This window comes from Aquila chrysaetos, chromosome 11, assembly GCF_900496995.4.
Source record: "Aquila chrysaetos chrysaetos chromosome 11, bAquChr1.4, whole genome shotgun sequence".
NCBI classification, from domain to species: domain Eukaryota; kingdom Metazoa; phylum Chordata; class Aves; order Accipitriformes; family Accipitridae; genus Aquila; species Aquila chrysaetos.
Genome location: NC_044014.1, coordinates 27,976,005 through 27,988,140, shown reverse-complemented (window position 1 = coordinate 27,988,140; position 12,136 = coordinate 27,976,005). Strand labels below are relative to the sequence as shown.

Sequence of the window (12,136 nt, the reverse complement as noted above, 5' to 3'; positions counted from 1 at the left end):
ATTACTATTTCAGCATAGCTTTTTGTGGACAAACTGGGGTAGGAAGTGCCATCTTTGGCATGGAAAAAGAGACCCAGATCCTAACCACGGTGGTGAGAGACCTCAGTTTTCACTAGAGAAGCTCTGTTACATTCAATGCTTTGGCCAAGAGTCAGTTCCGGTAAGCACACCCTACTTACCTAAATTCATCCTACTGTTCAAAACCATTGTGGTAGTGGATTTTAATTTCTTAGACTAAGCCTCTAGGTACAGTTACAGAGTAACTGTACACAGCTGTGCTTCTCTCACCCCTTATTTCTCTTTTGGACACACTGAAGAGCCCTGAAGAAGATGAACTTGGCACCTTGTAATGCCGAAGCACAGTAAGAGAACAAAGCAGTGCCTTTACCATCCTTCGCTGAAGACAAGTCTGTAAATCTGTCCATTTTGCTCTCAGCTGTCCTCTTGTTTCCATTTTTGCTGCAGCGCCAACACAAAAGATAGCCAATGCCTCTGTAAGATCATTTACGTGTTAAACTGCTTGGCAAGAACAGACCTATGGGATGAGACTAAAGTGGATCTGAGAAAAGGCAGAAAAGAGTGAGACAATATTGTCCAACCAAACTAGTTTTTTTTTTTTTAACTGCTGTGTAGTAACCAAAGCTGTTTCTTTCAGAAGATGGTAAAGTAATGCTATATACAGTACAATTTTAGAGAATGATGTTCTTAAACTTATCAAGACTACTAGCCTTACCATAACATAATCTTATCCCAAAGTGCTTTATAAACTATGAATGCTAGAATCAGAAATTGTTTCAATCATAATAAAAAAATAGCTACATCTGGTTTGTGGAAAGTGGAAGTTATTTTAATCAGCTCCCCATAACACTATGCAAGAAATAAAGTTACATACCAAAGAACATCATATCCATTGCAATTTCAATAATTTATAGAATCAATGATTTCAATTATAATTCAGTTTCTGGCCTACAGACAGTTCTATTTGATTTGAAAATAACTACTATTGAAAAATAACACCTAGCTTTCCCTGGCAAGTTAGAAGAGAGTTTATTGTCTCTGAGAAAGATGATAATTTGTTTGCATGACTTCCATCAAAGCTGTTTAAGGGAACCTTTCTGTAGCCTGTAGCTTGCAAGGAAGCAAACAGATTCAAAGTTTACCCCTCCCTCCTTGACTTTTTATTTCTCGGTTGAAATGCATTTTCTTTATAAACTTTTATGACCCACTCACTTCGGTGATTTTCTGTAATAGGTGACACAAAAAGGTGAGCTCTAGAACAAGTGTCTGCCAGAACTGTTTGAACATACCATGTAGTCACACAAATTTTTGCCAGAAAGGGCACAGCTTTTGGGGCCTAGTTCATGACAATATATTTTCTTTTTATAGCACAAGCCATAGGTTTACCCATGTACCCTAAGCTTTTTCTCTTCAACTGTTTGCATGGCACAGAAACATTCCAGTTTTATTCATAGTCCTTGACAGCATTAGCCTAAGTTCTTTATCATAAACAGAAGTTATTTCACCTCTAAAAGAGCAATAATTTAAAGGATCCTATATAACAAACACAAAGTATTTAACTAGCTAAACAAAGCCTGTTTACATGCCTTATTAGACAACCCTCTGGTAAAATTTTAGCTGTTGTACCAAATTCTGACTTTGTTCTTGAGATAAGAAAACCATTCCTATTTTCCTGCATACAATGTCACCGGAGCCCACAGTAGCAAATGCAACTCCAGTAATATCAAGTTATACTTGATATCAACAATATCAACAAGTACTGCTGATACGTAAAATTATTAACTACTGCTAATAGCCAGTGTGTATACTGTACACATTTCTAAAAGAGAAAAAAATCACCGAGGAAAAATGAACACTAGAAACATGTTGATGTTCAACACGTGCTGTCTAGCTAACTTATGACATTTTCAAGTCATTAAGATTTTCGTAAGTGCTGGCATTACAATTTAAGCACAGAAAACCTTCTGTAACAGCCTATTCTATATATTATCAAAATGAGTGATTCTGTAAGTGAAGCTGGAAGCTTTTCTGCTTCTGCCCAAGCAGAATATTTCTAAGACCATTCTTCTGCATCCATTCAGGGTCTGTTAGACCGGCAATAGGAATAAAAATACACTGGTGTTATCAAGTGAACCAGATATTACTGACAGTACCGACATGAAGATGGTGTGTAGGATAAACAGAACTACTTTCTAAGAACCACTTCTTAACATTAAAGCACAATTTCAAGATTTTGAACATTTTTTTTCCTTTTTATTAATAGGACTATATCTAATTGGTTAATTTTTGCAAAAATATTATAGATAAGACTTAAATGATGCGAAGAATCCGTTATATCACAGGTACCATTAAACTGGCTATTCATAATACAACAGATCTGTTCTGATGCTCTATCATTACAGCTGATGCATTTAAACTTTGCAGTGTACAAATGGATGGTTTGCCCATTCCTTAGAGAGCTTGCCCTTCTGCAGTCATGACATATTAATATGTTTCCATTTGGATTAGTATATACCATATTATCCACTAGTAGGATATGATGGTTTCCTATGCCTTGATGGTTCTCCAGAACATATTAGTATACCACTTTTTCCCTGGTCAGAGAGTTAACAGAACAGAATGTCATAAAAGAAAAAATCTTCTGTACGCTACAGAGGACCACCCTTATAAGCAAGCATTTTTAGTATTTCTAGAATTTCTGGATTAAATGCACTTGCCTTTAGGAATCGACACAGCTCAAATGTAATGATGGTAGAGACTACTTGCTTTAAAAAGCGTATCAAAAAATATGGAAATTTTAGGGGAATTCGGTTTTGGGGGTCATTTTAAAGACTGGCAAAATAAAACAATAATCCTGTTTTAGTGGTTGAACAGACTTTCATACTGACTTTTCATCTTCCTTTTAGCATAATTGCCACAAAGAAGAACATTGATAAACTTTGTCAGCATTAAGAAAAATTGGCTCTTGATAGTACACAGAACATGCAGCTAAGCTAGCTAATGTTAAATTTATTCATGATATTCCAGTGTTACAGCTGCCTTTCACTTATTCGCAACTTTCTGAATAATTCCCTTGGAAACAGACTGAAGTTCTACCATGTTTGTTCAATAAAGGTAGATAATTACATTTTCCTGTAAGAGGACAACAAGCCTCAACATCCACCTTTGCTAAATTTTGAAGAAAATATTATTTAGAAAGAAGTTGTATACAAGCAAGCTCAGATGGGAAGAATTTATGCAAGGGGGCAGGGAGGAGACCTTGCGCACTGTACTGCTACGTATTAGGAAGATACAGGAAGTATCAACCTCTTGGGTTATAGCCATGTAGTTAAGCCTGTTTAATGGAAAGCAGGAAGAGGGATGTACATAGTGAGAAGTTAAAGAATACCTTCCTTAGAGAGATTTTAAAATTAGGAACAAGAAACATATTCATTGCAGTTTATATGCCTTCTGCAAATCCTGTGTATTTATCTAACACAAAACAAGCCAACTGGTTAAGTTCCCGTGTTTTTCACTTGTTAGGAATATAATGAGATTACAACATGTGATAAAGATGCTGCTGCCAGTCAGTCCTGCGCTGCAGATAGTGGTCTCCCCTAACAAGCTTGGGAAAGGGGGATTTCATGCCACCCTGTTCCAGTTCCAGGGAGGAGTATGAAGCAAAGCAACACATGCTGTTCAAATCCTAACAGTACTTAGATAATAAGGATTTTTTTCTTTCTTTCGTGTCAGAAGATAGTATTTTCATTCCAAGAAACTCTGATAACCAGGTGTTCTGTGTTTTACCTCACTATTTTTCATTGAGCATTTCCTTCTCACTTTCCCTACGTTCCGTGAAGACAGTGAATCACTAGCCATCAGACCTTGTTTTGACCCTGCACTTGGGCAGGGCTGCAGATATGCTTCCATAGAAAGAAAAAATTTAAACAGCAAGGAAGTCGCAGGGCAGATTTACAATGTTCTAGCAGAGGTCTGCAGAGAAATACTATGCACAGGCTGCTGAGGTATACTTGAGCTGAATGTCTCCTTTCCCAAACACTAACCTGAAAATGCTACCAAAGTTTTAAAAAACTATAAATAAAATATATTTATGGTCACATCAGATCCTATGTACATTTTCCCCACGATTAAGCTTATATATAACTTTTACTTCAAACAGAATTGTTTGGACTCTACTAACATTTCTAACTTTCTTTAATTTTGTTTCTGATTGGAAGAATGATATGCACCTCCTTGTAACATTGGATTTATTCTAACTTTTTGACACAGAAATCTGAGGGATGCTATACACTTGAGCACATTAAGATGGAGCCATTCCTTAACATTTGGATTTCTGGCAACTAAACCTCAGTCTTAGTCTCTGTTTTATATATATCAGCTATATAGTGCATGAAAATAACCCATGCATTTCTGCCCCCCAACAAATACAATGATGCTCTCTTCAGTAGTAATTTTAAAATTTCTATCTCCTTTGTGACTATTTATATCAACTTGTTCTGCAAATTGCAGTGAAGCTTTTGAACACTCCTACTCCAGTCAGGATTTAATTCTTCTAGAGTCTAGACTCCACGTAACAATTTTGGACTGGATCCTGCTACTGGATGCATGGGAAATAAAACTTTCAAAACAAAAAATGCTGTTGTGTACACACTAAAACGTATTTTCAATGCATTATAATGAAGTTGCTTTAGGAACTGCAGTGGTCTTAATACAGAGTGAACGGAAAGAAAAGCACTGAAGTCAATAAAACTGTTGGAATTGGCATGTCAGGATTAGACCTGCAGTGAATATATGTAACAAAGTAAGCCTAACAGGTAGGTCAGAAACACAGTTTAGCTGAAATACAGCATAATTAGTATAGAAGACAAGTAGTCCTCCAGTCCCACCAAATATGAGCAAAGGAAAACAAACGGCTGAAAAGTCCGTTAATTCTGTAAGAACACAGCTTGCTTAGCAATTTCAAACCATGAAAATAAATATTGTATGTGCATATCAACTAACATAGCCTGTGCATTTGTAAGTAATCTAACTATAAATGTTTTTCCCTTTTATGATTTAACTTCTTGTCACTGCATCTTGCTTCCTGTTAAGTAATGGAGTCACATAAACAGTTGTCAGGATCTGGCTTCACCTGTTTAAGATAAAATGGAAAAAAAACCACCACAAAATGCAGATTCTGAAAATCAAGTTCCCTTGGCCACGACAGACTGCATACAGTATAAAACAGAGGATAGGAACCACCACCACAGAGGGAGCGGACATACCGTCAAACAACCCATCAGGCTCTGCTCAAACGGTCTCTGGAAGGCTCTGGGGTCTCCGCACCAGTCCAGGAGCTCTGTTGCTGCATTATGGAAGTTTGCAGGGTTCTGTAAGTGCTGGAGAGGGAAGACAAAGCAAAACGGTAAATAACATACACAAGGGCTGACATAGTCTTTTCTACATCACATTAATGAAAAGTTTGGAAACTAGGAACAGCATATAATTTGGAATAAGACCTTAAATTGTACAGTGAACACAGAAAATCCTACTTCATTCTTATTAATACTTATGAAGATTTTCTAATTTCCTAATACGAACTCATTAGTTAGAGGCGCGCTGTAGCTGCAATACCAGAGCTCCCCTGAATTCCTTCCTCCATAACATCACCTCTCCCACCTGCAAACTATAATGGATTCTACTTGGCAATCAAAACTGAGCCCAAATTGAGGGAAATTTCAGTCTTATGTTCAAAGGCTTTGCCTTGGGCTTGTGCCCCATTGTCCGGACGTGCCAGCACAGCCATGCCTTCCAACAATCAAGATTTTAATCTTTGCCTGCCAGCCAGGAGGCAAACAGGACAGTCTCAGAAAATACCAGTGACAGAGCAAAGCACACTTGCTATACTGATCCTTTCTAGAAGTTTTGGTTTCTGTTCATCATGATGTATCATCATGAGCAATTTTGGTGATCAACATTGGGATGATGAAAAATGGAGGATTATTTCTTGACTGAAGTGTGGTGGGATACTGCCATGACCAAAAATGTTTTCACATGCACAGAAAGCATGCAGAAATTTCAGAGTGGAATCCTACCTCTCCTGAAGAGGCTGCCACAATTTTGAGAAAAAAATCTGGTTTTGTTTTGAAATTTGCATGGGCAATGCAATTTTTTAACTGTTACATTTATCTCTGCCTTTGTACTGAACAACCTGTAGTCCTGTTTTTAGAGGCATTTAGTAAACTTACCTGATACTATTATTCACACTGTCATCCCTTACTGTGCTACATTGCCAAAGTATTCCAACATTTTAGCAGGAGCAGAGGGAGGGCACAGGAAAGAAGGAATTCAATTTACATGAATAATATTGCTACTAAATGCTCCGGTTCTGGTGATGCTAGATGTTTCAATGAAAACTCCAGAAACAAGAAGAAAAGAATCTATTTAGGAATTGCTGGTATCTTTTTAAATAGTAGTTTTGTAATTCTTGGGATTGCTGAGAAAAACATGAAAATGAGATGAGCATTTTATCTGGAAGGCACAAAACCCAAAGGCATCATTTTAAAAATACATAATTATATCTGAATCAGTTAGATATTCTGGGAAAACATGACTGCTCATTTCTAAGCATCGGGATTAACAATAATGTTCACAACCTATTTTTTTTTTCCCTCGTCCCCTCATGCCCGAGAAGCCCCATATACTAACTTTATGACAAGCGAAGGAAAAAAAAAATTCCTCCCACACCAGGTTTTGAGGAGTTCCCAGTCTGTGAGCTTTTGGATGATGTTACTGTAATTCTTATGCAATAAAGGCTCTTGGTCAGAGACCTTGTTTTAACAAGAGATGACTGACACGTGGGGCACGGATTTTTAGAACAATAGCAGAATTTGAAAAAGCAGACATTGTGCAATGCGGTTTTCTTCCTCTGCTCTACAAACACAGGCTATAGTTCACGCTACCATCCAGTTTGATAGCTTTACCTAGGCTGCATTTCAGAACAACATTTTTTTGCCAGCTCATCATTTAATTGTTAGAGGAGTCAAACTATTGCATATACAAATTAGAGAGAAGAATCCAAGTAAATAAACGTAAGCAGCCGTATTTTAAGGCTTCCTGTAAAAAAAAGTCCCATGAACAAAGCCAGCAGTTTGGGTTATGAATCTTGTAAGTAAAAGGGAAAAGGATGCCTTTTTGAAGGCTTCATTTAATCCTCCAGAGAAGTGATTGCCTGACACCAAATCTCTCAGTGTATATTGCTCCTTCTTCATGCCACTTTCATCTGCAGGGGAAACAGAAGTTGGTTCAAGCTCCTCTACAATAGCACATGTAAGCTCTGCTACTATCAAATATACAATTTCCAGAAGGCAAGAAAGGCGCATAAGCTGGTGAACAAATTGCACCATACTGAACACATACTGCACACGTAGGACACAGGTCACGGATCTCTCAGTAGGGAAAAAAACCCACAACCCAAAACCCTTTCCACACAGAAACAACATAAGGAAAAATTCACTGAAGACTACTTAATTCTGTACTTGAAATAGTCTTTAATAATCCTTCCCTCCTTGTGAAATGAATTGAGATCTGCTGATGAAAAGCCCTAAATAAGAGCTAGATACTATTTATTTTCACCAGCGTTGCCACTTGCCAGCTACACACATGACATCTTCCACTAACACTTACAATGGGATTTCCCCATTGAGAAACAGACATTATACTTGAATCAGAACAATTTTTATAGGTTTAGGCTAACAAATAAAAACCACAGCAGGACCTTAGCCATATGCTTAATTTTCATTTTAGTACCCCATAATGCCAATTTCTACTTACCATGACACCACTGAAAAGCAGTACCCCTTTCCTAGAGTAAAGGTCCAACACGTATTAAATTTGCACTTCCCTGTGGAAGAAAAGGCTCCTTCTACTTGCCTGTGTCAAAGCAGGGGTGACCTCAATGACTTAGTTGTTTGTTCTGTAACTTTCCATCAAGTTATTTCACTGCATCGGGCCTGAGCACTGAGGCACACTATCATAACCCACTTCTTAAATACAGAGGAGATGCTGAAATCCTGACTTCTTAAATGCAACTACGCAACTGAAACTAGTTTAGAAACTCATTGGGCAAGATAAGCAATTCTATTAGTTCCATTATAGGCTAAAAAGCCCCAAATAAACCATAAGAAGAAGTCAGAATACCAGTGGTTTCCATCTTTGTGGAGTGGATTTGAGTAGTTTCTGAGACAAGATAAAAGCTAGTCCTCCGGAGACACTTCTTGCAATGTCACACGCAGTTCTGTCTGAGACATATGTCTCACAGCTTTCTGACTTTGTTAGTAGTTTTAAATTAAGGTTCTCCTCCGATTTTTCTTTTTCAGATTACAGCAGGCAAGGCTACTTTTGCAGAAAACAAAGAGAAGATCCAGCATGAACCAAACCATGAAGGCAGGTGCAATTCCTTCCCTCAGTTATGCAAGAAGACATTCCAAATGCCTACTGTGATTTTTTATTTATTGACAGCTTAAACACTGCACCCGGGGCAAAAAGCCCCAATGACATTCACATCCTCACAACAAAAAGCCTGCTTGAGAAGAATGTTACATCTACTATATTAATTGAAAAAGAAATTAAAGATATTTTCTTAGCTCTCGATCCAAGAACATAAGTACAAAACAAAGCTTATGCCAGATCCATCCATCAGCTTTGTTGTGAAGCATTTCCCATTCATGGCTCTTCAACTGAAATTATTGGCAGCATTTTGACAAAAGCAAGGCGTGTGTCTGAAGAGTCTAGTCTGAAACTGTGCTTCATGTAAACAAGGAAAAAAAAATCACCTCATTAGTAGATGGTTTAGAAAAAAGTGACAATGAAACAGATCTGGCTATGACACACCTTAGTGTATCTTCAAAGCTACTAGCGAAGGGTCACCTAACACCACCATGCTTGCAAGCAATGGTGTTTTCAACAAGTGGAGAGGATTTGTATTAATAAAATCTGAAGCAGAGATGAACAAAGCCAATGAACTGAATGAATCGGTTATTTACCAGATTGCTTTCAGTATCATCTGCTTTTTAGAAGGCTATTTGTGAAACATGACAACTTCTGTTATTTCAAAACCTAAGAAAATTTTCAGTATAATTATTTATAACTCCCAAACCCTAGTATTTCCTTAGCCTGAATGGAACAGAAACCACAGAAAAACTTGATGCATGTGAGTGTATCATTATTGCAGGGATCACCAGGTGGTGCTTTGAAGAGACAGTCTCTCGGAGTGATTTATTCTTGGTCTTAGAAGGAATCTTGTGTTCTTTGTAGCACTTCAATTAACAGTCTGGTGTGGGGGGATGGAGAAAACACTAAAGGACTTTGGCTCTCCACTTTACTATGTCCAACAAGAGTGAATTGTACCAGCAAAGCCCTTCCTGAGGACTGGGCTGACATTTGGGCTGGATTCCAGGGAAGACAGGAATGAACATCTATGTGCTGCTCATGACCACCTCCAGCTTAAACATTTTATTTACCTAAAGAACACACCATCTTTCTAAATTAGAGTGGACATATGGGCAGAGGATACAGGTACACTAGGACCCGAGTTCATTAGCTTTCACAGCAACTGTCTCTGTGCCTGTTCCATGGTTTGCTGCTGTGTAGTTGCCCGGTGGGGGGGAACAGCATTCACATGGGGAGTTACACACAACAGCTGATATGTGGCAATTTTTGGTGCAAACATTTCAAAATACAGCCACTTCTTGAAATTGTTACTCCCTCCCAATTAGACAGTGATCAAGAAGTCTTGATATGCAATAAAACTCTGCAACGGGCCCAAAAGTAGAAGCTTCATCCCACATACGAATTCAGGCCCTTATGAGTGAAATAGGCATATGTAGTAAAGATCTTATTTTGTTAAAGATACTAAAGTGCAATTGAGTACTTTCAGCCTACACACCCACACCAACGTGGGTGCAAACCACTTCCTGCAACCAAAGACTCAATATGACTTTAAAGACAGAAATCAATTATCCACATTGAAATATGGCAAGGACAACAGCCTTATCTCCTCTAAATATAAAAGACTGCAACCCAGATGTACACTTGTGTATCTTAGAATAGTCTAGTAATGGAAGAATAACAGTCAAAATTAAGAGCAATTACAGAAGGTTAACACTATCTCACACACACATCAAGAAATGCTAACATGACAGCAATAGTATGGAAAGTGATTCATTTAAACATGGAATCCATATGTTCCAGTTTGTTGCTATAGAAAACAAATGTAGAATTTCAATTCATAAATGACATATCTCTGGTGGAGGATTTGTTTCTCTCTTTTCTGCAGAATACATCAGACTGAAGGCACAGGCCTAATTTGCCACAACTTAACCTATTCAAAATGAGATGTCATGCAAATAAGTTTTTGAGCAGCAAACTGCTTAACTATGCTAAACAAGTTATTGCATTTATTTACGTGATGTCGCACCAAATTATGAAGGCTGACTCAAGTTGTCTGTTTATTTTGCCGAGTTATGTCTGCTCTGTGTCTCACTCCTTGATTTAATTGAGCTGCTGAAGATAATATAACTTATCACACAGACACTATGCCATGTTGCTAGAGTCTAGGTTAATTAACAGTAGCCTACAGTCACTGAATTTCTCACATGGTTAGCCACTTGGACCCTGTCTACTGTCTAGCTTCACTAATCAACGAGTCTGGGAATTTTACATTAGCAACAGAATACACTAGCAACACACGGAGCTTTTGACTGTACAGAAAAAACACAGCTAGATGGTAGGTAGCCTTTTCTTCACTCTGAAATTAACCTGTTCCTGCATACCATGTGGCAAGGCTGCATGCTTGGCAAAACTTCTGGTACACCAATTGAGGAAATTAAATCCAGGAGGCAGCTGCTCTCCTGCAGGACAGAAAGCTATGGCTGCTGTTCCACAAGCACTGCCAGCTCATGCAAGCATCGGTGGCTGCCAGCCCTCAAAGGTTCCTGTCGCCCATGGCTCTGACTTCTCCTGCCTGCTCTCTTGCACACGCACGAGAGGACACATGGCTGCATGGTGAACTACTCTCATCCTATACTACCAATTTCAGCTGCCTCGGCTCTCCAAAATGGCATGCAGTGCAGCTCCTTGAACCTTAGCACTAGCCGGGGAGATAGCAGCAGTGTGTGCCACCCCAGCAACAGGCCACTCAGGAGCTTATGGGAATGGTCACAGGTTACAGCACGTCATCTTTTCATGCCAATACTAGACTGAAGTTGACCTAAAACTAAGGATACATTTTCTTGATATGCTTAGGCTATCATGGCAGGCTGCCCCTGGGAGCTTCTTCCCCAAACTGCATACTTCCACCACTTTCAGTGCATCAGACCACACTTGTTGTTCTGACCGTGAACTAACCTCCCAAATACTGATTTTCAGTCATCAGTTACAGGGAGATTCGCCATGTGACCACACAATCATTATACCTGACTCAAAGAAAGTGGCAGCAAACAAAAGGTAGGGCTGGGAAGGTACCAGGACTCTGCTCTTAGCAGCCCACACTTTGGATTAAACGCATCACGAAACTTCTCCCGAAGGTGGAGCTATACCATCAACATAAGAGGAAGACAACGTTAAGTTCACAGTATAAATAGTCCTCGTGCCTCACAACACTCCCCCCCCCCCCCCTTTTTAAAAGAACAGTATTTTCGATTATTTCAACCCAGAGAAATACTTTTTGTTATTAATATTCCTTGTTATTCTCCATAAAACACAATGCATACAAAGAGAGGTGCCAAAAGGAAATAATGAGTTTTAGTGTTCTGATAATGTACATATTTACTCTGGGGTTAATCCTCAGACTTCAGCCAAGTTATTCCTAGTTTAGACAACAGATTCATCAACGAGTTCTGCAAAATCTTGCAACAGGTCCAGAATTTCAAGTGATATAAAACCCAGTACCAAACCCGTTTTTTCCAAATCATGAGCCAGATATTCAGCATGCCATAAATTTTGCGCAGAGCTCGTGACATTTGAAATACATGTATACAAGTCTTAAGTTCACATGATCTGCTTGCTATTTTCAGCTGCTGGCATGCAGGTTTTCAAGCCTTTCTCCACAACAATGGAAGTTAAAGTTCTCATATGGTTA

At 38.6% G+C, this 12,136-nt stretch overlaps 1 protein-coding gene across 10 annotated transcripts in view; it reads right to left on the bottom strand.

The window, feature by feature from the left end:
* ZMIZ1 (zinc finger MIZ-type containing 1) overlaps positions 1-12,136 on the bottom strand; it is a 363,277-nt gene that overhangs the window by 142,689 nt on the left and 208,452 nt on the right. For all 10 annotated transcript variants that reach the window (XR_003925726.2, XM_030030051.2, XM_030030045.2 and 7 more), the window contains one exon: positions 5,283-5,396. Coding sequence is in view for 9 of the 10 variants with exons in the window: in XM_030030051.2 (XP_029885911.1) it covers positions 5,283-5,396 (114 nt within the window). In the remaining variant the exon portion in view is untranslated. The remainder of the gene's footprint in view (positions 1-5,282; positions 5,397-12,136) is intronic.